Here is a 25,799-nt window from a genome sequence, read left to right on the forward strand (position 1 = left end):
CACAACTCATAGAAGGATGGCACGGTAGCAATTCCATGTATAAATACCCCAGTACTATAGAAGGATGGCACAGTGTCAATTTCACATATAAATACCCCAGAACTTTAGAAGGATGGCACAGTGGCTCTTCTGCTGCTCTTGTTCCTGTCCCCCTCCCCTTGCTCTACCCCATACAGCCTGAACACAGGAAGTTCAAAAGCAGGAGACTGAAGATGCGATCAGTGCCAGACCTGCATCATCAATCACTGTGTGCGCTGTTAAAAAAAAAACTTTTTTGTTTTTAAGAGCACACAGTGTCGGACTGGTGCACCTGGGGCCCACCAGAGAACCTGATCTCAAGGCCCATCATTTACTAATGAAAGCCCAACAGGGAAAATCATGGAAATTCATATAATAGTGAACATTTTTATTTGTATGAAAATAGAATAGACATATTAAATTAGATAACTGGTAGATATGCGTATAACACTTACTAGTAAAAATCCAAGTCCCACTGCATTATCCTGGATATTACAACTTTTTTTTTCTGGCGCACTGAGAAATCTAAAATGGGGGTTCTACTGAATACAGTATGTATGATACACACACACTTCATACACATCAGTACTCCATCAGCTCTATAAATTGCATTTCATTTAATCAAATTGTAATTTGACTAAAACATTATTTGATATGTTCAATTAATAAAGTAATAATTAATTTGGGGAACATTTCATTTATTTTTTTGTTTATATCAACTTTTAATTAATTTGTTTCTACCACAGATAGGTCAAAGTGTGAGTGAGGGACAGTGTGGACAACCCAGACCAGAGGTGAAGAAAAATTCCTACCTGGTGTGGTATCCAGAGTGCTAAAGGAGGTAGGTGGCAAAAAGGAATATTCCTATCTGGAGCTAAATGGAGGGATGTGGGACATACGTCGGACTGCTTGACCAGTAGGTGGTGCAAACGAAAATCCTTGGCTGTGGTTCACAAGTCCAGAAAGTATTGGGATTGTATTTGGTAAATCTGTTAACCTGTAAAAAGAAACAAATGATCTGTTCTAGTGAGCCTGGAGTCAACAAGGCCCCAGAAGTTTTAGGTCCTAAAGGACAACCCCTTTAGAGAGTCTGGGAGCAGGGACCTAGTGAACAAGGTTAGCTGGTGTGAGAGATTTGTTATACTATAGCACTCTCTAGGAGGAGTGAGTTATTATCAGGGCCGGAACTAGGGGTAGGCAGAGTAGGCACGTGCCTAGGGCGCAAAGCTTGGAGGGCGCCAGGCACGTACCTTTCTCCGCTTCCTACCCCTAGTCCGGCTGAGTGCGCTCCTCTTCAGTCCTGCGTACTATCTGTGCGCCTGCGCGTGCGCATGCGTGCGCGTACAGGAGGAGAGCTTACCGGAAGGGGGTGCCGGTCAGTCAGCGCCACGGCTGGCTGGGTTGGCTGGGGTGCCTGGCCGGCGTGGCCCGGCCCTGGTTATTATGAGCAGTGTTGAACTCCAATAAGGAGGATAGATGGGAGATTGGCCACCATTAGAACTCATTGGGCCCCGTACACCATAATTTTTGGGCCCCCCCCCACAAGTTATAAAAAGCTATTGATGGTCAATCATAAGTAAAAAAACTGTGGCGCCAAGACCCCCAATAAAAGTTTTAAGGGCCCCCCTTACAAGTTAAAGAAAATTGGGGCCACAGAGAACATTTTTAAATAATACATTGGTGGCCAGGGGTTTAAAAAAAACACACACACACATTGGTGTTCAGTAGAATTAAACTTGTGGCTTCAGTACTTCAACTTTGTCTCCTTTCGTGATTTCGGGTCATTTTGCTGCTTCGGGACTTCAATTTCGGCTGTTTTTGTGACTTTGGTTCTTTTTGCTACTTCGGGACTTTGGCTGTGTGGCTTCTTGGTGGTTCGGGACTTCGGAAGGGTGGCACGGCTTCATCGCTGTCAAGGGGGGCCTGGCTTTTACGAAAAATGCAGCACAGCCGGGCCCCGCTTCAGGCCCGGTAAATTTGTACTCCCTGTGCCCCCCCTGATGGCGGCCCTGGACAGGAATAGCTCCCTCCCAGGCTCTGCTTGCCTGTAGTGAAGGGGCTGCAGTACTGACAAGGGAAACAGCTTATTGTCAGATCCCTATTCCCTGTCTACTGTGGGGATCCAGACCACATGAGATACTGACAACCTGGAAGGTGTATACTTCAACTCCCCCTGCTATTCCTTCACCATTCTGTCTGTATCTGTCACTCCTGTGCCTGTATCTGCCATTTATTGATCTACCTCATGTGCTGTGGGTATTCTTAATTTTGTGGCACTTTATACTGAAGAAAGCATGTTGTTATTGTGTTTGAAAAAAACCCCTGGCATCCTCTTTTCTATTATCAGTAAAGAGGTATAGATACTTATGTAGATTTCTAAAACTTAAATGCACCGGAAGCATTTGAGTCCTGCAGCGGGTCGGGTACTTACAAAAAAGCGGGTACCGTGCGGGATGAGGGTATGATTTTCAGGTGCAGGTATAGATGCGGGTCACAGGTCGGGGTGTGGGTACTATCTATAGTTCGTATCTAGTGTTATATTGTGTATATTTTACTCCATTTAAAATTTTACAAAACATTTTTCTGTCTCTGCCCTTTTGATGATGTCACTTCCTGTTAAATTGTGGTCGGCGGGTTGCGGATCGGGTTGCGGATAAAGCAGTTGCAGGCTGGGTCAGGTAGCAGATTCAAGTGGGTTAATATGCATGTTGTGGTTTGGGTCAAGTCCGAGTCTGAAAAATTGGTTCCGCGCAGGACTCTACTGCAAGCTGACTTCAAATATTGTCATAATCTTTGATTATATGATGCAAATAACATAGCTAGGCATACTTTATATAGTGAATAAAGTACCACCCTTGTAAAATATAAGGATATTATAAGTTACAGAGGAGTTTCATGACCATATAAAAACACAAGGACCTTTTTTTATACAGGTCATGGAACTCCGAGGTAACTTCTAATATCCTCATATTTTGCAACTGGGGGTACTTTATTTATTATAATACACAAGTTTCAGTGAGTCATGTGATAGAAATGACATCAGAACTCACCGTTTATAAGGGTATAAAAGATATTCATGGCTTTTGTGTATTATAAGGATATATTTACAGTAATGTATGGCTTACTTATGGGTTCTGATATAAGTGCAGAATGGCATCATAAGAGATCTAGAATAGGATAATTTGTCTAGGCAAAATAATATACTACTGATATAATAATGATAGGTTTGTTTATAAAAATGGAAACTCACATTTGTTTTAGGGTGGGCTCATGTCTAGGATATTAGAGGATCTCTTTTGTCTTTATTTTGTTTCCTTTGACATTTTTAATAATAAGTGGCAACTTCCAGCAATTTCACCAGCATCACTAATAAATACATACATATGACCTTTATGTAGCTGCCATATTTCAACTGACGTAAACATGTTAACGCAATTTCGCTTGGAAGAAATTAACGCTAGAGAAAATTCGCTAAGAAACTTTTGCGCTGACAAATTTTTAGCTGGCAAAAATACGCCGGCATTCATTTTGATAAATACGCGTAGTCGTCACAAAATAATGTCTGATGTAGTTGTGTGAAGTATGGCGAAGATTTCCGAAGTGAAAATTCGGGCATAAGTAAATCTTTCCCACTGTGTAGTAACAAACCACTCCATTTGAACTCTCTCTTTGGGGTTAAATGTAAAGATAAACCAAAGCCTTTCTTCAGGATGAAATAGTTTTCATTTTTCTGGGTCTCACCGGAGGCAGAATAGATGTTAAGGTACCGCCTCTCTTGCGGCGATGCCACTGCCTTCTACTGTGCGTCACTTTTACCGCGCGCCACATCCTTCTGTTACTTCCGGGTTCGCCATTTGTGCCTTTCCGGCTTTATTTGGTGGGTCCGCGCCTGACTTCATTGTGTTTTGGGTGAAATTCGAAAATTTAAAGGGGCCATGCACAATTTTTCACTGCCCGACGTAGGTCTATCGCTATAGTTCCTGGCTGCGCTTATACTGTTCAGATCTTGATCTTTGACCCTTGCGCGTCCCAGACTACTGCTGCTTTGCTGCCTGTGCTGACCTTTGCTCATCTACCAGTGTCGGACTGGCCCGGCAGGAAACCGGGAAATAACCCGGTGGGCCCCAACCCTCGTTGGCCCAGACCCCCTCTCCTGATATCTAAGCTTTTGGGGGGGAAACAGTTTTTGGCGCTGCGCATGCGCGCTGAGCAACGTAACTCGCACATGCGATGCAGCTCGAACATGCGAGCTGAGCGATGCAGCTCGCGCATGCGCATAGTGCCGTTCATGCATGCGCACTGAGCGGCGCCCTCACACAGTAACGCCAAGCTTGGCGCATCACAGTCCCGGTGGGCCCCGGGCCCCCCAGTCCGACCCTGCCATCTACTGACCATTCTTCAGATTCTGATTTTGTACTACTGTTGGTTCTGACCCTGGCCTGTGACCCCAATTACGTCTCTGTTTCCTGATTTTGTACTACACTACCTGAATGGTACAGACCTGGCCTGACCATTGACTGCTCTTCCTGTTCCCAGTCCTACTACTAACTTTCAGTTTCCTTGCCTTCCAGAACTTTCCCCTTGGTCCTCTCACTATAAGACCTAGTGGCATCCTAGTAGCGGAGGTAAGGTTGCCATCTTTTCTTGAAAAAAATACCGGCCTTCCTATATTTCTATGCATTTCCCCTATTAATAACATTGGGATCAGGCTTAATTTTTACCAGCCAGGCCAGTAAAATACCGGTCAGGTGGCAACCCTAAACGGAGGGCTCCTCCAGAAGTGAGAGGCAGCTATTATAGACGGAAGAGTGAGTTGTGCCCGGGACCTTGGTGTTAGCTCTGAGTTTGGGACACCCTACGTTACAATAAATAGGCAAATAAACAAAATTGCCACTTGAAACCACAGAGTATATATTGATGTTGTTATACAGAAAACAGTTGTTGTTAGACTTTTTTGGTTAATCCTCATTTAAAAATTTAAAACAAGGTTATAGATACATGAAAACGTAATATTAGGGCTATGCCCCCAGAGAGTCTCCCCACAATGAGTCTCTCTGTAGCTAGTGCTACACCCGATTGGTGCATCAATCACAAAACACTCTGGGGCAAATTTACTAAAGGGCGATGTGACTAACGTGGGCGAAAATTCCCCAATTTACTTAACCGATTTCCTAACCGATTTCCTAACGGTCGCTGGCGTAACTTCGCTATTAAAGGAGATAGACTCTACTGGTACTTCGCTACCTAATGCCTGGCGAATTTGCGCTCTGGCGAATGGACGTAACTACTCAAATTCACTAAGATGCGGATTTTACTGAATGTTACCTCTTGCGCCAGACTTGCCTTCACCACCTCAGACCAGGCGAAGTGCAATAGAGTAGATAGGAGTTCCTAAAAAAACAGTTGAAAAATTTTCTAAGTCCCGAAAACGATGGCAACTTTTCCTTTTTCAGGGTGATAGGCTGAAAAAGAGCGTAATTTTTTTTTTTGGGGTAACCGGCTTCCCCCTACATTTCCTCCTAACACATGGCACATAAACTATACACTGGGCTCATGTGTAGGGCAATATAACAACTTTATTTTCTTTTATTAAGGTTTCCCAGACTTGTGTAGTGTAATGTATTTGCTGCAACATATACGTCCATTAAACTTTGACTTCCCGCAGTATGCAAATTAGCGAACGCTAGCGCAACTTCGTCAGCGTTTGGCGTCCTGGACGCAACTTCAGATTTTAGTGAATTAGTGTTGTCCTGGTGAATCTACGCCTGGCGAAGTGTTGCGCTATGAGCAAAGCCGTCGCTGGCGAATTTTTGGAGGTTAGTGCATTTGCCCCTCTGTGCCTATACCAACAAGTGTAACATTTGCACTGTGTAGCACACAATTCAAATAATTAAATTCAGATAATTCAAGGGTGGGGGTTGCTCCAGGGTTCCCATTTTTCAGTAGGCGCACTCCACAGGATTCACGGAAGGAGAGGGGACAGAAGAAGTCACTCCGAGCACAACTATGCGGAAGTGCAAGGTTTTGCGACCTTTTTAACACAGTGTGGCTGTGAATGACCCCTCAAGTGTTCTAATATGTGCACTGAATATCAGTCTGAATATCTTTAGCTGATGTCACTCAGCTCACATAACTTTATCCACCTGATTATAATAATAATCATAATAATAATGTAATTACCTGATAGGGATACTGTTACTGTAAGTACATTCCAGTGGATGTCATTTGAGCTACCCATTTGGTATATTGGGCTTTCTGTAGCTGAGGACTGTTTCTCACAGTTATTTTACATCATTGTTGTTCTCACAGTGACTTTTATTCTTCATACTTCCTCCTTTTAATTAGCATTAGCACTGCACACTTTAGGTGAGGACATTCTTTCTGAAGAAACAATCTTGTACTTGCCAAGACAATTATCTGAAAATTAGGTCAGTGTTTGTTTGTATTGCTCATTTCTTTCCTATACAATATATATAAAGATTTTCCATCTGGACATTTAACACAGTGTCGGACTGGCCCACAGGGATACCAGGAAAACTCCCGGTGGGCCCAGGTGTCAGGGGGCCCTCATGCTGCTAAACATTTGGCCTATTTCATGGTAATTCCCTATTTCTATGAGAACAAAGAGGCTAAATAAATGATATAATAGATTATAGCATGCGAAGAAAAGAATAAAAGTACTGAGTGAGTGAGCCCCTGGTTTAAAGTTTTTTGGTGGGCCCCGGTTCTAAGGCTTTTGGGTGGATCCCTGGTGTCCCAGTCCGACACTGGTTGAGTGAAAAGAGGAGGAATAATTGTTTGGAAAATGGGCCCATGGTCTAAGGTTTTCTGGTGGGCTCCTGGCATCCCAGTCCGACACTGATTTAACGTATACTACTCAAGCAACTTAGTCCTACCCAAAGGCAGTTTTAAAAGGATGCCCTCCTACCTTCTTAGGCTTAAACACTTGAGAAAAGAGGAAGACTAAGCTGCAGGCACCCTAGCAGATACTGACTAATGTGGCTGCAGTTGTTATGAGACCCTGCTTTACCATAGTCCCACTTTCATAGGACCACCATGTTGCCCCATTCATACTTATTCAATTAAAATCTTATTAACTAGTGGAAATGATAGCGGATGGTTTGATATGACATATCTGGAGTGCTATCGGATCTCGAGCCACTGTCTATGGCCCATATTGTTTCTTTAAAGCAGAATAAAACAGCTAAACAACAGTTATAAATATAATGCATTTTAAATGATTGTATCAGCTACACAAGGCCTAGACGAAATGTACATTTAAATATGTGGGTTTTACATATTACAATGTGAATTAACAGCAAAACCACTTACATAAAAACTTTTGAACAGATTCCAAATCTCAAGCTAAGGCATTTTTAAGGTACCTAAGGCATGCACACAACACAACTATCAATAATAACAAAAACAATTGCTTTTCTCCCAGACAAAAGTGCTTAAATGAAAATGTTATCTTTGTGTGTTCTTCAATGCCTTTTGTGAGATATACCTTATGACCCATTCAACAGAATTAGTGTTCAGAATGTCTGGTTTTAATAGAAGCCTTGCAACTCAAACCTGACTTAAAAACACAACACAAAGTGCTCCCATGCACCTTTATAGGCAAATGAAGCTATCCCATTTTTCTATAAGTACTTCCCATACATGATCTTTTCAAACCTTTAGTCACTGTTACAAATGCATTCCATATTCTGCAACAATGTTTAACATGAGATTATGCAGATGTAATCTGCTTCTGAGTAGTAAACTTTATCAGAGATACTGCAAGCGACACTCATGAATACCAACATGAGAAGAAGAAGAAGAAGAAGAAGAAGAAGAAGGAAGGGTCAACAGAAAATAGTTGTTGGTGATAATTATAGTCACAATGTATAATAACATTATCATTGACAAGAGCACTACTGCTTAAAAAGTGTTACTATCACTATAGTATTATATTATATTACTATATTATAGTATTAACCCCAATATTAATTTGCTGCGTTCAAGCATCGGTTATATCACATCCCAGAAACATGAAGCTTTCACCTGTGTGCATGTGCCTTATAGCAGAACGCAACACATTCAGAGACATCCCTTCCAACAAATGAATTTCAAGTGTAACATTTTGTGGCCAACCTTCATCAGTAAAAATACAAAAGTACGGCAAGTAAAAGCTGTCAGGTCATGGAGAAGCCCGTGGACGTTTCCTTTCTTTTCTCGCAACCCTTCATCTATGGTTTTAGACGTTTTTGGGGAACAAAACGTTCATTGTCGTACAAATTTTTCGTTCTTTCAAGTCGAATTTTCCAGTTTCTGGATTTTTTCAGCAGCTATTTTTGTTCGTACGTTTTGTATTCAGATCTTTTAATAACTTTCATGGCATTTGTGGTTTTGGAGAAACAGACTTTAATCGTGGTTTCAAAAAACTCTAAAATTACTCAAATTCGACCTTCAATAAATAGGCCTCCACGTTTCGCATTCTGTGGCTGACAAATAAATGTGTGAAGCACCCTTTGACTCTCTCTGTTGTTGGAAAATACCTTACTATTCACAATATTGTAAATATGCTGTAGGGTGCTACGGAGTGCACAAGTGTTAGCTGTGTCCTATCTAGTCCTGTGAAAGTGCTATACACCGCCCCCAATTCTAATATGGACTTGAGGTGTTATTTATCAAAGTCCGAATTTATCTCAATATTTTCTTCTACAAACTCCGATCAAATCCGCTCTGGTTTTTTACGCTTATTTATTATTACATTTTCCCTGAAAATTTGCTTTGCAGGGAAAAAAAAACTGATTTTCACAAATATTTCGGACTTCGGGGTATTCCCCGAAACCCAGCGCACATCAAAAAATCATTGGGACTTCTCCCATTGACTTATATGCAACCTCGACAGTTCTGAGATGCCGGATTTTCAGATTCTGACTTTTCCATCCTCAGGGTTTAATAAATCCCGAAATATTCGTGATTTTTTAAGAGTCAGAAAAAAAAATCTAAATGATGTTGTGATTTTTGCATTCAGAGCTTAGTAAATAACTCCCTAGGTGTTAGGGCTTTGCATTAAACTCCAATTTCTCATATGTTTCAGGAACCGTATTCAATTGCAAATAAAAACGAGTAATAAATATCCCTTCAGAAGACAGCCCAGCCAATGCATGTGGGAACACTGTTATAGTGCTGTAGGAACTATGCATCAGTGGCCTGAGTCACAAATATATAATACTGACAGAGTAAAGCAAATTAATAATAAAAGCACATGGTCCAAACAGGACAATCAGTAGTTTAAAACCACAATCTCCCTGCATATTATTATAAGCCATCATTTTTGTTTCAAAATGAATCAGAAGGTAGAGTTTTACAATGACTTTTTTTGCGAGTTTTCAACACAGATGAAGAAAAGCCATCGGACAGTTGCATCTTTGTAACAAATGATGTCAAGACACGATGTCCCCTTTGCATCCATTTTCTGCAATCCCAGGCGAATTCACAAGCATGGCAGAGGTTACCGCTCACGGAGGACGAAAAAAAACACTGCCTTCAAAAAGTGGCCAAATTTGCAAACACTGGAAACCAACCAATGACCCCGGAGGCCTGGATCTGCAGTAACAACACATTTCGTGATATCTGCCTGCAAAGGAAACATAAGTAAGCATTCAGAAATTCTATCCCCTTTGGAAAGGTATCTGGTTACTAAATACCTATTTATGTTTGCCTTCCTTGTTTATATCGTTCAGTTAGCCTAAAGGTGACCACAGATGCACCGATAATATCGTACAAAACTAATTTTCACACAATATTCGGTGCGTGTATGGTGGGAGATGAGCCGGCCGATATCGGCAGAAGACTTGGATATCGGTTGGCTCGTTGATCAGGCTGGCCAGAAAATTTTGATCGAGCCTTTGATGGCACCCGGACATCGGCCACTGTTAGTCGTGAATTGTCAGATACAGGTAGAATTCTATTGTTTCTACCTGTATATCTGACAATTTAGTGTGTTCTAAAAAGAACAATCTTTCTTGGAAAGATCTTTTTTTCTAGGAAAGATCATAATTGTTACTTCTATGGCAACCTTAAGAGAAAGATGCAGTGCAAGGTGGCAACTCTTTGCTTCTACAAGTCTTTGGTTATTGAAATGGATCTCTATAACCCCAACTGTACAATTGTCTTTGTGTCACCACATGTTCGCTTCTTATTTGCCATTTTTTTCCTACAAATATTTTGCCAAAATTTCTGTGGTATAGAACTCAAGCAAATTCTCTAATTTAAACATAGACATTGAGGCAGCAAGTATTATCCCCAAGCAACTCTGCAACAGGTTTTCACAAACCAATCATCTTCTAGTAGCTGCCATTACTGAAACCATAGCTGGGCTCTGTGGCTCTGTGTGCTCATGATAAACAATAATGGTGGAAGGATTATATGTGTGTGTGTATTTTTACTTTGCTTCTGTAACAACCTTCTGTCCAAAAGTAGGTGGCTTCATAATATATGGTGGAAAAAGGCGAAGGAGAAAAGGGTGTTTAGCTTTCAGCACGTTTTTGTGATGTATTAAAGGTGGAGGAATAGACGAGTCCCAGGTTTATTGAATGGTGGAATAAGGCAAATACCTCTATCACTATAAATCAGCACTTAGTTTAGTAAAGTACTTTAGAAGTAGGGATGTAGCGAACGTCGGAAAAAAAGTTCGCGAACATATTCGCGAACTTGCGCAAAAATGCGAGCGGTTCGCGAACGGTTCGCGAACCCCATAGACTTCAATGGGAAGGCGAACTTTAACATCTAGAAAAGACATTTCTGGCCAGAAAAATGATTTTAAAGTTGTTTAAAGGGTGCAACGACCTGGACAGTGGCATGCCAGAGGGGGATCAAGGGCAAAAATGTATCTGAAAAATCTGCTGTGTGTGCTTGGAAGAGATAGTGTAGGGGGAGAGCTGTTAGTGATGCTACCTAAGCTTAAATGTCCCTCAAACCCCTGCAGACTTCTGTCCCTCCAATAACAGAGCAGTATCAAAACGATTACTAGCCAGCAAACTTTCAACTGTCCCTGAAATCACTAACAGGCAGCAGCTCTCTCCCTACACTATCTCTTCAGCACACACAGGCAGAGTGAAAAAACGCTGCAGGGCTTCGGTTTTTATAGGGAAGGGGAGTGGTCCAGGGGAGAGCTTCCTGATTGGCTGCCATGTACCTGCTGGTCTGGGGTGAGAGGGCAAAAAAAAGCGCCAACAATGGCGAACCCAAAATGGCGAACGTCGCGCGACGTTCGCGAACTTCCGGCGAGCGCGAACACCCGATGTTCGCGCGAACAAGTTCGCCGGCGAACAGTTCGCGACATCTCTATTTAGAAGTAAAATACTTTAAAAAACAGTTAAGATGATATAATAGTAGACCATGGTTACTCTAGATTTCAGAATAGCCAAGGTTTCTTGAGGGCATTTATACAACACAAAGTCTGTGCACTCACCGACTCACAAACAGGAAAAGAAAAAGCATTTGTTCAGCCGTATTGGTGCACCTCTTAACAGTCCCTGGGTGACCGTAACTTAGTAAAAGGAACTAAGTAATCTTTTTTGTTATCAAGAAAGAAAGAAAGTGGTCTAACTTGTGTTACCATTGCGTTCTTTGTATTTAAACAACGTCAGCAGCTCTTTAATCCTGCTTAAAGGGATACTGTCATAGGAAGAAATTTTTTTTTCAAAATGAATCAGTTAATAGTTCTGCTCCAGCAGAATTCTGCACTGAAATCCATTTCTCAAAAGAGCAAACAGATTTTTTTATATTCAATTTTGACATCTGACATGGGGCTAGACATATTGTCAATTTCCCAGCTGCCCCAAGTCATGTGACTTGTGCTCTGATAAACTTCAATCACTCTTTACTGCTGTACTGCAAGTCAGAGTGATATCAACCCCCTCCCTTTTCCCCCCCAGCAGCCAAACAAAAGAACAATGGAAAGGTAACCAGATAACAGCTCCCTAACACAAGATAACAGCTGCCTGGTAGATCTAAGAACAACACTCAATAGTAAAAACCCATGTCCCACTGAGACACATTCAGTTACATTGAGAAGGAAAAACAGCAGCCTGCCAGAAAGCATTTCTCTCCTAAAGTGCAGGCACAAGTCACATGACCAGGGGCAGCTGGGAAATTGTCAAAATGTCTAGCCCCATGTCAGATTTCAAAATTGAATATAAAAAAATCTGTTTGCTCTTTTGAGAAATAGATTTCAGTTCAGAATTCTGCTGGAGCAGCTCTATTAACTGATTCATTTAAAAAAATGTTTTATTCCCATGACAGTATCCCTTTAACATTTATTTGATCTTTGAGGCCTTTATTCCATATGTTGTAATTCTGTCTTCCCTATGAAAGTGTCATCTGTTCAGGATAAAGTAATAGAATACAGGGTAACCCGGACACAGGGATCATGTCATTGCTAAAGCAGCAGGTACTATAGTACAGCTTAGTTATACACCAATATATAACAATATATAACTAAGTGCAGCTTAGTTATACACCAATATATAACTTTTATCAGCAAAAAATATTCTCCAAATTCTTATAATAAGAAAATCAATTAAAATATATATATATATATATATATATAATTATTATTAACATGTATTTATATAGCGCCAAAATATTGCGTATATATATATATATATATATATATATATATATATATTCTTTAATTGTAATGGAATTGTAATGGAAATTGTATAACTTTCATACTTACTAACTCCCCTGTAATTATTTGAGCTAGTTGACCTAGTGATAATGTGCTCTGTATGAACAGACCCCCTCTTGTCACCCAATTTATTGTGACTGCTTTGAAACATAAAGAATAGCTAGATAGCTAGTTAAACAGAATAGATAGATATATAGCTGTTGCTATTTCTCTGCTGTCATTAGAGTGTGTCATCCCTCAAAGCGAGTTATTCTAGAGAGAGAGCACTAGCAAGTTAGCCTGTTTGTAAGCATCATGAAAAACCTGAATTGCGGCAGCAGGTTTGTACTATAGCAAATTGTGTAATAAGATTCCAGTTCTGCAGGGCAAAGGAACAAACACAATACAAACTCCAATTAAATAGGTGTGTGGTGATAGTAGGAGTCAGGAGCAATATGGCTTATAGAATAAATTAATTTGAAACAGTAGAGTTGTGCTAGAAATACTGGTACTACAGCAAGTGGCATTATTATATAGTGCATGCTGGAACCGATACTTACCCATCCTCCTCTCCTTTTTAACCAAGTCACAAGGGTCTTTCGGATAAATTCTCCCAAACAGTCCACAATTGTCAAAACTAGAGCCGGCTGAGACTGCTTCACACAGTCCACTGCTAAACCAGCTGCCACGGCGTATAATGACACCACCTTACCCCACGTAATACCTACAGAGAAATAAAGCAAAGGTTATGTCAGCCTGTGGGCTAAGGTTGCATGTTAGTGAGAAATTCCTGAAAATTTCTAGATTGCATTAAAGCTGTATTTATTCTTGATACTCCGTGTTTGGAGCAGGTGGAGGGAAACTACAACATGAAGTAGAGAAGGGTTTTATGTTGGTATATAGTGAGGGGTTTACTTGGTGACAGATGAAGATGATAGATGGAGCTGTGGGACATGCGAGAAGGATATGGGGTTAAAACCAAGATGTGTAAAGGTGTTTGAGAGATGGTTGGAAGAATTACATAAGATGGTCTGTGTTTCACAGTTTGGCTAGGGGGTGTGTAAAGATGAGAAGGCAAAGAAATAATGATCTGTAGCTAAAATCTACTGAGGGGTAAAGGTGGCCATAGACACACAGATAATATCATACGAAACTAATTTTCGTCCGATATTCGTTGCGTGTATGGTGGAAAAAGAGCCGACCGATATCTGCAGAAGACTTGGATATCGGTCGGCTCGTCGATCGGGCTGGACGGAAAATTTTAATCGGGTGCCTTTGAAGGGACCCAAACATCGCCCATCGCCCAGTGCTGAATCGTCAGATACAGGTAGAATTCTATTGTTTTTTCCCGTATTTCTACCTGTATATCTGACGATTCAGCTCTACATGTGTGTATTGAAACAAACGATCTTTCTTGGAAACATCTTTTCCAAGAACGATCGTAATTGTTACGTCTATGGCCACCTTAAGGAAGAGACCATAAAAGGTGTTTGTAACGGTCGGCACCCAACACCAGAACAAACACCAGGCACCCTGAACTCGGCTCGTGCTTCACCAGTAGTGTGACCGCCTTTGGGCCTCGGGAGGAGCCCTCGGCTTACTTGGATGCCATCTGGACTTAAACGAGAGGTGCAAGATGAGGGTTCTGGATAGGCAGAGGGGCACGGCTGTAGAGCAAAGTCTTTGGACAGAAGGTCGTAGTGCAAGGCATGAGGCAATAGAGTAGTCAGAACAGGCTGGGTCGAGACAGGCAGAAAATCAGTGTAACAATTCAGGCCGGGTCTGGGCAGGCAGTGTTCCAAGCGAGGTCAGGCAGGCAAGGGTCAAAACCGGGAGATCAATCAGAAGGGATGAGGCAGAATCGGAGTCAAATAACAGGCAAGGGTCAGGTTCCAGAGTTCAGAGTAGTAACACAGCCAGGCAGGGTCAAACACAGGAATCAACAGACAAAAAGCTAAATAGCACAAAGTACAAGGCACCAGGAACAAAACCTATTACGGGCAACATTAGATTAACAAATACCCCTTTAAATATTTGAATTTGGCGCCATTGCGCGCTGACGTCATACTTCAGTGCGCCTGCGCCTTTAAATGGTGAGAATGCGCGCGGCGCGCACTAGGAAGGAAGCCGGCAGGAGGAGCGGCGCGGCGGGCGTCCCCGCCGCACCACTAAACCACCAGGGTAAGAGTTCCTGACAGTGTTATAATGTGTGAAAGGGCAAGTGAAAAGGGAAGGTGATATTAGGAGATTTTAGTGAGTTACAGGGGTAACATGTCTTTTTGACATTTTGAAAGCAATATTACAACTAAAACAATTATACACTTGGGTTATGAATTAAATTGTATATGGTAGAGTAAATTATTTGCAGTGTAATTTAGAAATAAAAATATCATAAAAATCATGTCAGAATCCCTTTAATGGTATCTGTGTATCCCCACAGCCAGTAAGTGCAACTCTGATTCTCGGTGCACCACTCAAAAGTAACAGGGTCAGTATTTCAGGTGCGGATGAAACATGAAATATAGTAGCAAAAAAGAACATGCCAGAAACTAGTCCAACCTGCTGTGAATATCTCTGCTGCCACTGCAAGAAAAGCATCTGATAAAATAGTCTCAGAGGTCAGAGATATGTTCAGCTGCCGGGCAATGTTCCTGTACACAGTCGGTCTCATGTATTCCAGCTCATCCCCTGCAATGCAGCAAAGAAAGAATGAAAACAATGACCCCATGGGAAGCAATGGAGAGCATGTTATTGATCTTTTTTGCAAACAGCAAGGCAATAAGCATAGTAATATCCTCTATAGAAGTGCTTATGCAAGGCAGGTAATTCTGGGCATGAGCTGGGTATATCTTATGTATGACCTTTCCACATTAACCCAGATTCCCCCAAGCTCTGCCACTGACTGTACACACATGTAAAAACTGGCTGAATACAACAAGTTTCCCATAGTCTGCCCAGTTATCTGTAACCTGACAGCTGCTTAACACAAGCCCCATTTCTCTTATTACTAGGTAGTCTCATTATTTATTTGTCTCACTGGCACTTTCCTATTTGCAAGGTGTTTCCCCATTGCTGCATGTGCATCAAATCTACCCTATGAATCTCTGCTAAAGCTACCCCTGGTTTCTTAAAAGTGTACTATAATCCTACCTTTTCCCTTTTAAATATGTTTTATTTTTAGGCACTTGCAGGGGGTTATTTAATAAACTCCAGTCTGGCTTTATTAGGATAAAACTCAAATTTTTCGAGATAAAGCCCTATGCAGCAAAAAGCCCGAATCCGAAAATCCGCCATCTCAGACCTGCCGAGGTTATGTATAAGTCAATGGCAGAGGTCGCTATCTTATTTTGAAATCTGGCTGGAATTAGCACGAAAATTCAAACTTTTTCGTGCAATAATCCAAAAATTTCAGGCTTTTTTGGGAAAAAGCCAGCAACAATCAAAGGATTTGGGGAAAAACATATATGATTCAGGTTTTCGCAAAATTTTATTGAGTTTTTACCCGTACCGATTGAATCAAGCTTTTTAAATAATTAAGTCAAAATATTGATTCTAGTTTGGTCTGACTTTTTTTATTTAAAAAAATCAGAAACATTTGGATTTTGATAAATAACTCCTTAATGTTAGTGTTAATAATTATATGTAGCTTTCATAGAATTATATATTTTACTTATATATTTTTCAAATATCTTGCAAACACTCTTAGACTAATGGCATACACTATAGGGGTCATTTGCTAAGGTATTTTATGTTTGTTTTACCAAATCCAGTGGCATAACTATAGAGGAATCATGGGGAAAAGTGGAACGAAGACTATGGGGTCAGCTTCCTTTATAGCTTGAAAATTCCCCTTTCCAGCTCATTCTGTGAATTTCCCCATGCAGAGGGCGGGGGATTTGGTGCATGTGGGATCAGTTGTACGCCTGGGCCCTTCCAAAGATTTTTATGCGGGTGTGGGGAGGGGGTGGTGGCGCCATAGACTAAATAGTATTTTTTAAGTGGGTATTTTTCTGATCACTCTAGGCCAGGGCTGTCCAACTGGTGGCCGCGGGTCGACTTTGGGAAACGAATCGCTCAGAGTGCTATCCTGCCAGTGATTTCGATTCTAGCTGGCGGGAAGGCATTGCAGGGAGATTAGTCGCCCGAAGAAGAGGCGATTTTTCGCTGGGGAACTAATCTCCCCGAATCTTCATGTGTGTCTCTGCCCTTAGAGTGGTCCTGATAGGTTTCCCTGTCTCCTGCTCTGTTCTGCCTTCCATATGCTCCATGTGTGTGCCATACTTTGCTTATTGTACTCTGCCCGTGTGTGTCATACTCTGTCTGCCGTATGTTCCCTGTGTGTGCCTTATTGTGCCTGCCCTATGCCCCCTGTGTGTGCCATACTCTGCCTGTGTGTGCCCTGCTATGCCTGTGGAACATAAGCCTGTATTTGTTCTGGGGGTTTGTTAGAATTTGAAAATGATTGTTAGAGGCCCCTAAGGTGTTTAATCATGTGCTGGGGGGGGGGGGGTTGCTGTGTTATCCACAGGGGAGAAGTAGACATATGGATTTAAGGGTATGTCTTAATGTGACTCAACTTTTTTCACTTGTGAGTGATAAGTGAGATCCCTGCAGTGAGCATAACCATTTGGTTTTTTGGTGTGCTACCACCATTAATGTGAACCTTGTGGTAACATGGGTGTGGTTTAAAGTGGGTGTAGTTTAAAAACAGGGAGTGGTTAACACTGGCTTCCATTATCAGCCCTCCACCATGTAGGCCAGAAAAATTCTGGCCCTCTGTACCACAGAAGTTAGACAACACTGGTCTAGGCCATGAAAAATGTTATCAAGTGTAAACTACAAAAAAAAAATGTTATTCAAAAGTTTGCCTTCTATAAACTGTCAAGAGACAATAGAAGTAAATGGAAGCTGTCCTTATCCAGTTATACCATTATTCTTTAATTCAGGCATTTAGAATTTTTCGAGGGGGTTCGCTAGCAATTGCATTAAAAATCTGAGGAATTAGAGTTTTTCAATATTTTTGTTGTATTATTTGGATTGGTCTGCTTTTATTTTCAGTTTGTGCTGCTTATATTCAGATTTTTTAATAAATTACATGGCATTTGTGGTTTCAGGGGAAATTTTTTTTTTTCATGGTTTCAGAAACTTCTAAAACTGCTAAATGCCCCGGATTCAAATGCTGAGTGAATTTTTGTGCCCTGTGGTGCTCTTGCGCTGGCATCAGTGACATTTAAATTAACCCTAATGTGTTCAGGAACAAATATCTTGCCCCAGAGCAATGACGTGCAACTTTTCGTTTTCCATCAGCCACTGAACTATAATCCAGATAATCCAGATAATGTCTTTATTTCCATTTATGAAGACCAGATTGAGAAAACCAAATCTATTAAATGCAGACAGGGTAGGAGCTAGTGACATGTCAGTTACAGTCAGCAGAGTGGCATTTTAAGTGCCATTTTTTGATGGATGGGCTTCAGATATGCTTTAATTTCACAGCTATACCCTCAAGATACATGGGCAATTCTTAGCCTTTTGCTGCCCCCTGGTAACTAAGGAGCTGCTGTCGCTTGAGGTGAGTTTCTCAGTTTGCCACATGGCACCAGCACCCCTGTCAAGATAATTCCAAAGTGTAATTCTCTAAGCTCAGCAGAGCCATTGCAGTGATCAGCTTCTTCATTACTGATGGACACTTAGCAATAGGATGCTTATTATATTCTATGATATTCATAAGATCTGACAAATAGGCAGTGACAGCTTTTATAATAATTAGCTATGCACAGAGGACAATATACTAACCCAGCCTCAAGAAGGTGGTGGATACCTCTGCTAAACGACTGCCTGACGTATTTGACATCCCATGTTCTGGTTTGCTCCATCCAAACCCAGCTCGCTGAAGTCGCGCCTGGATAAAGTCCCTGCAGATGGCTTTGCCCTGGGAAACCAACTCCTTATCTGTTGGAGACCTGTCAAATGCCTCAAAAACTTCAGCAGCAAAAACAGAAGAACGTCTTAGCATCTCCATCCTAAATGTATAGCTCAAGTATCCTTGGTTTATAGAGTAAGCCCCATTCTGAGCACCACAGCAGGGTCAGGTCCTTGCCTGGTTCCTTGTAGGCTCAGTACCTTGACTCTGGAGATATAGTGGGATTATGAGCTCTGAGAGGCACACCTTGGACTGCAGAATGGCATTTCCAGACCTAAAACAACTGGAAAAAGTATTTCATGCAGGTCAGTGGAAATCTGCTTCATTTAATGCAGAAATGTTGTGTTAGAATTGTGTGTAAAAATAAAAGAATTGCTCAAAGGATGAAAAGGCGGCACTCCTGTAAAATAAAAAGGTGGTTTATTCCAACATGTCCACAAATATCATCTGCGCACACCACAATTTTGTCACAATTTATGTACAGCTGCCCAATTTCTTTCAAATCTGACCTCTTCCAGATGCCATAAGACCAACATCACCTGACGCATTTCGGGATTAAAGACATTAATGCAGGAAACATATATATCTGTGTATATATTTGGACAGACAATTTGGCTATTTTTATGGCACCTGGAAGAGGTCAGATTTGAAAGAAATTGGGCAGCTGTACATAAATTGCGACAAAATTGTTGTGTGCGCAGATGATATTTGTGGACGAAGAACAATTTAAATTGCAACATTTACAAATGACAGTACCGTAAACAAGAGCATAAAACTTGCAATTTGTAATACATTATTTGGTACTTTCTGTACACTAATTGCTCAATGTTTTTTATTCAGTCTGGAAAAAAATTAAATTGAATACTGTTTCCAATCACAGACAAAAAGGAAAGCAATACAAAATGTATAATTGGGAAGTACATATGATACTCTCGTGTAGCCAAACTTAAAGTTACTGTACGTCAGGTAACACCCAAAATGACGCAAAAGCACACCGGATAATGCCCCAAGCCATTGTACTGAAACATTATTTTCTTATTTAATCAAGTTTGCCAGAAACCTAGTTGATAAGATATGGAAAAAAATAAATAAAAATAAGATAAGACAAACATCTATCAAGTTCAACCCCTTAATAAGATAAAGTTACTGTTAGACATTTGCTGATCCCTTGGGAAACAGTTCAAACACAAGCACATGTGTTCAGTGTATAACATGAACATTTCCTTCCTCCAAGTCCAAAATATATTTAGCAGAGTCCCTAGAGCAGAGACATTTTTTGGTTCAGCTACCCTTTTTGTTTGGCCCCCTTGGCTCATATCATCATGCATTCAGATAAATGAAAATTTGATCATAAAAGTTATTTTCCTATGGTTACAGTAATATTCAAGGCCGTAAGTAAACAGTCACCCTCAAAGCTTGCCTTTTTACTAGGACCTCTTAGTTTGGGTCCCCCTAGAAGGACCGCCTCCATAGTTACCCCTAGTGGGAACCACTGCCAGAGCAACATTTTCTTCATTACTTGCCATCCAACCGATTCTGAACCGATTTGAAGCTATCTATATATCTGCCAATACAACATCTTCTGGAAGAGAATGTCACCAGTCCTATTGTACAAAGTCTTTCGTTACCTGAAGATGGGCTTTAGAATAAGACAACATGGAAATGGCAGATCAGTAGTCATAATGAGAAACAACTAGGGAACTGAGAAATATTTGGGATTTTCAGAGCTCAAGGTATATTAAGGGTGTCTGTGCTAGCGGTTTGCACTGTAGCCTTAAACAAGAACTAAACCCTAAAAATGAATATAGCTAAAAATGCCATATTTTATATAATGACATTATTTCACCAGCCTAAAGTTTCAGCTTGTCAATAGCAGCAATGATCCAGGACTTCAAACTTGTCACAGGGGGTCACCATCTTGGAAAGTGTCTGTGACACTCACATGCTCAGTGGGCTCTGAGCAGCTAATGAGAAGCTAAGCTTAGGGGTCGTCACGAATTATCCAGCAGAAAATGAATTTTGTCTGTAATAAAAGATGATGCTACAGGGCAGATTATTAAATTCTGATGCTAATTGCACTGATTTTTGTGCTGCTATGTAGTAATTACAGTATGTGTATTAATTGCTAATCAGCCTTATATTGTGACATTTCTATTCTATGTGTACTGTATATTGTGAGTGGGTCTCTAAGCTCAGTAAGTGGCAGCAGCACAGAGCATGTGCAGTGAATCAGCAGAAGAGAAGATGGGGAGCTACTGGGGCATCTTTGGAGACACAGATCTTTACTGCTGAAGGGCTGTGGTTGCCTTGGGCTGAAGCCCAAAACATAATTCTAGCTACTTCTTTAGTTAAGCTTTAGTTCTCCTTTAACCAGTACATTATTTAATATATGAAATGTGATAATATACTATGCTATTTTTGGATTATCCGTGTTCTGGGAAAGATCTTTAATGTTTATTTGACTTCAAGAACAATCTGCTCAAACGTTTTTATTCTTTCAATCATTTTTTTTCCAGTCTTGTCAGGCATATCACTGTTTTGATTTGTTCCGTCCTGTGAAAACTAAGCAAGACATAGTTTTATTACCTTTTTTAAATTTAATTTCACTTTATGTCAAACCAAACTAAACACACAGAGTGCTGTGTTACTTCCTATTACTATAACTCTTCTACATTAATATCTGGTATATTTGTTTACATTGCTTTCTTATCCCTCGCTTCTTACTTAATCTGCTATGGCCTTTCACTGCTGCAATGGAATAGATGTAATCAGTACATTCAGTACAATTCTTTATTCATCCATTTAAATCTCATTGATCTTGTCATTCAACACTGTTGTTTTATTCCACAGTAAATCTACAGCTTATTCATATACTGGCCAGAAATGATCACAGGCCTATTATCAGGAAGTCTCAAGATAATGGAATGTTATTTTCTTGTTAAAGCAAACAATTCATTTGTTTTGACCAGGGTTAGACTGAGCTGTTGGGAAACCGGGGAAAAAACCCAGTGGGCCCTGCCAGCCCAGACCTGCTCACGAGGAGGGTGATGAAGGTGTCCGGAGGGGAATTTTGGGCATGGGGCAGCACCCCTGATGAGCCCAGGCCCCCCAGTCCGACCCTGATTTTGACCAATATATTTTCCTTTGTCTCTGTAATAATTTTTATGCATTTGTCAATAATTAATGCATTTGTCAAAATGCATTAAAGTCAATGGGTGTCCGTCTAATTTTGGATGCACCGAATCCAGGAATTTGGCAACGGCCTTTTTCGGCAGGATTCACATTCAGCTGAATCCTTCTGCCTGGGCGAACCGAATCCGAATCCTAATTTGCATATGCATATTAGGGGTGGGGAGAGAAATCATGTGACTTTTTTTCACAAAACAAGGAAGGAAACAATGTTTGCCCTTCCCACTCCTAATTTGCATATGCAAATTAGGAGTTGGTTCGGTATTCGGCCAAATCTTTCATGAAGGATTCAGGGGTTTGGCCGCATCAATAGTAAATAAATCCATATTGGTGTCAAAGTAAACCTGTTAGGGTTTTTTGAGATTTAAATTATTTTAGCAGCCTTATAGAATGAGGCTCTAAATTACAGAGAGATCCCATGTCTGGAAAACTCCAGATCCCAAGCATTCTAGATAATAGATCCCATAACTGTTCTAATATTATTTTTTCAAGGAAATAAGGGAATGGATAAGTAGCAATTATTTACTGTACATGCTATTTTCCCCTACTCTCCCACCCCTTTTGTGGCCAAGAATATCTCTTTCATGTTCTATATCAGTTTGATTAAGTTTATTACTAAGTAAATGATTCTCTCCAGAGAGGGGAATTCCTGCTTTACAATGCTATATTACAAGCCATTGCTCTGTGCATAGAAACATTTATTTAGCAATTCAGATGTTTAAATTTAAGCCTTGGGTTATTCCACCGAGCACCACGGAGTGATTGGCTTTGTTCTTCTTCTTTCTTCTAATTTCCCAGAGCATGCGCAGTAGAACTAAATAGCTGGCTTTTTCGTTAACGTTAGTCTTTTCGCACTACTGAGCATGCACAGTCACCAGAAAAAAGAAGCTGGAAGCCGATCGCTCCATGGTGCTCGCTGAAAGAATCCCGGGCCGGTTCAGTTTTCTCCTAATAGGTGCACCAGCCCAGGGTTTCAGGTAATTACATGCAATCATTTGGGAGTGCCTATCTTTTGGCACCCCCAAGTAAAAAGACCTTTCCGTCTCCTGTTATAACACCAAAATAAATCTGAACAGTCTTGGCTTCAATTCCTACAGACCAGTTAGCCTATTCTTTTGAGTTTCCAATCCATGTTACCATCTTATGTGTATTACTTTAAGGGGGGAGGAAAAGGCATTGTCATAAATTCCAACATTTGAGCATAAGTTTCAAAGATGCTTAGTTTTCAGGCCATGACCCCACTAGTGATGGGCGAATTTGAACCATTTAGATTCAGCAAAAAATTTGCGAAGCGCATTGAAGTCAATGAGCGTCAAAATGATTTTGACGTGCGTCAATTTCGATGCCCGCAGCAATTTTTATACTCGTGCCTATTTTGTCAAAATGCATTAAAGTCAATGGGTGTCCGTCTAATTTTGATGCGCAACAATTTTTATGCGCTCAACTATTCTGACGTGCAACCAAATTTTTCTGACGCTGCAGATTTTTCACCTGAGAATTTTAGAATTTATTTGCTGGTGGCGAAACGCAGAAATTCGCTGTGAAGTGCACCATGCGAATTTATTCGCCTATCCCTAATTCCTACTACCCCATGTGCTCATTCTTTCATTCAGCTCTTACTTTTTATTATTTTCTTCACCCATCTCCCATTTTCAATTTGGTCATTCTACAATGTCACCACTTACCTTTTCTAACGGGCTCCTGCATTCTTTTTATTGCAACAATATTCTGGATACATCTCCTTTTTCCCTCTTTATCTTCTACCCACTCCCTTTCCTGACCTTTTAGCTCTTTTATTTTCTTTTTAAATCCCTTTTTTTTCTCATCACCACATTAGAACAGAAGTCAGTGCCAAGTACAGTGAGTATTTCCAAGCAAATATGATGCATAATTAAGCATGCACACATGCTGTATAATATTGCTAAAACAATGGATACCCAGTCTACAAAAATGAAAGGGAAACACTGACAACAAGCTGGAGAAAAAACAACGAAGAGCTATTAAAATAGAGTGCTCTGGACATCATTTTAGAAATAAGACAGTGATAATATTTTGTAGAAGGTTTATAATAAATAAAATTATTGATCAACTAAAGTGTTCTCCTATTGAAAATATTTTTAAAACAGCTTCAATTCCTCTCCGGCTGAATTCATTTAAAGGTTTGATATCCCTTGATTTTCAGTTGCTCCCTTTTGTCTCTTAAGCTCATACACTTGAGGGAAAAGGTTGGCTTAAAATGCTACCCTCTATTGGCTAACTGATTTAAGGTCTGTCTGCGCTTTCCCTTTTTGTCTATTCTGTCTGATATCTCAGAATGTGCAGTTTGTTCCATTTCTGATGCATGTGTAATCTGCATATATGTTCGATAGTGGGGGTATAAATGGTCCAAAGCACTGATCTGGGAGGATAATTGTGCCACCCTGTGATGCTATTTGACTTCATATGACAAATAACATCTACGTGGGGAACCTGCAAATAATGATATCCCTTCATCTGCTCAGATCAGACACATTTTATGAACAAAGATATTCATTTTACTGATTTTTAGCCGCTGCTGAAAAGACAGATCAAAATGCTGGTTTGAAAAACAAGCTGTAAAAATTGAACACACTAGCTACAAGCTCACTGACCTGCACACCCCTATAATCACTTCTCACGTACCAAGATATCTGCAAAATAAACAGAGCAATGCAAACAGCATAGGTATTGCAATAAGTGCAACAAGTCTCAATGCGATAACTGCTCAAAGTCTCTTAGAGTCTCTATCAGAGTCTATAGAGCAGTCATAAAGTACTGCCTCCTTCCCTGGGATATATAAATGCCTTACAGCAGGATGCCTGGCAAGATAAGAGACATGCCATTGTATATGCTCCCTGTTACAAGCACTCTTACCTTATAAGCAGCCGGCTCCAGCTCCTTCCCTGCACTGCCCTAAGCTTGGTTTGGCAGCAGCTAGAATAACCAGAAGCTCTGAGACAGAAGGAGGGGTGGAGAGAGGAGGAAGCTTCAGAGCTTTATCCTTCTAAGGAAACCAGCTTTATCCTTCTAAGGAAACCAGCAAGAATGTAATGAAGGAGGGATCAACAAAAGACTCTTAAAGGTGCAATCGGTGGCATTTTGTTTTGTAAACATACTATTTCATGGATACTGGGTTTTTTATTCTGCCATTTTTGGAGTGTCCATTCCATGGCATCATGTCGATAATTCAGAGTAGTCATGCACCATTCTTCTTATTAGGTGTAGAAAATTAAAAAATAGAACGGTCCTATCAGTCAAGTCTTGTGACTGATGGCCTGGAGCAAAGTGTAGCCAGGAACAGTCAGCTCATTACAAATGGTACATCATGGTTTGGAAATATAGTACTTCAAATCACTATTCTCCCCTCAAAGCTTATTTTCCAAAAAAGACAAATTAGGGGTTGCTAATGTAAGGATACACTGGCGATATCAACCATATATATGTGTGGTTTCCCTGTAATTAATAATAAATTAACTATTACTTATTCCTTTTTGGGTGCAAAAGTAAAATTGCCGCATCACCAACGTGACTAAAAAACTATCCGTCAGGTGTACAAAGTAACAGCTGAACATACTGTACATACAGTGAGCTCACCTTGAGGTGGGTGATAGACTGATCTGATCATGGGCCATAGGGCTGATCTCTCCCTGATATGTTCACCTGGAGGTGGGCGAAATCAGACTCATTCAATCATGGGCTCTTGGGCCCAACGATCAGATCACCACGTGGCGAATACAGGCGGTCTGATTGAGGACCTCATCAACAAACCACCGTGATCCTCGTTCCGACAGGATTTTTAAACCTGCCCAATCGACGTCTGGCCCACTTTCGGCCACATATCGATTGGGAAAGGCAATCGGAAGGCCCCATACAATAAATCTATTATATTGGCCTGTGTATGGGAACATTAAAGATTAGTTTTCTGGAATGCATTTATACATCATGATAAACTGGTATTTAGGTACTGGGAGAAAATCAAAGTTATGT

General features: G+C 40.7%; 1 protein-coding gene across 2 annotated transcripts; it reads right to left on the reverse strand.

Moving 5' to 3' along the window:
- Positions 1-7,228: 7,228 nt before the first annotated feature.
- On the reverse strand, positions 7,229-24,795 carry bok.S (BCL2 family apoptosis regulator BOK S homeolog). 2 transcript variants are annotated; one of them, XM_018264204.2, is made up of 5 exons: positions 24,687-24,795; positions 18,479-18,888; positions 15,242-15,370; positions 13,243-13,406; positions 7,229-9,646 (listed from the first exon to the last, which is right to left on the reverse strand). In XM_018264204.2, exons 2-5 carry the CDS (start codon positions 18,702-18,704, stop codon positions 9,521-9,523), a joined length of 645 nt encoding a protein of 214 aa, XP_018119693.1. In that variant the 5' UTR covers positions 18,705-18,888; positions 24,687-24,795; the 3' UTR covers positions 7,229-9,520.
- Positions 24,796-25,799: the final 1,004 nt, after the last annotated feature.

Source organism: Xenopus laevis, chromosome 5S, assembly GCF_017654675.1.
Source record: "Xenopus laevis strain J_2021 chromosome 5S, Xenopus_laevis_v10.1, whole genome shotgun sequence".
Lineage (NCBI taxonomy): Eukaryota > Metazoa > Chordata > Amphibia > Anura > Pipidae > Xenopus > Xenopus laevis.

Coding starts and splice junctions, on each gene's coding strand:
- bok.S (XM_018264204.2), bottom strand. CDS start 18,704: ATGGAGATGCTAAGACGTTCTTCTGTTTTTGCTGCTGAAGTTTTTGAG. Junction 13,407..15,241: donor AGCAGAGATATTCACAGCAG/GTTGGACTAGTT, acceptor ATTTCTCTGTAG/GTATTACGTGGGGTAAGGTG. Junction 9,647..13,242: donor TAAAAAGGAGAGGAGGATGG/GTAAGTATCGGT, acceptor TTTCCTTTGCAG/GCAGATATCACGAAATGTGT.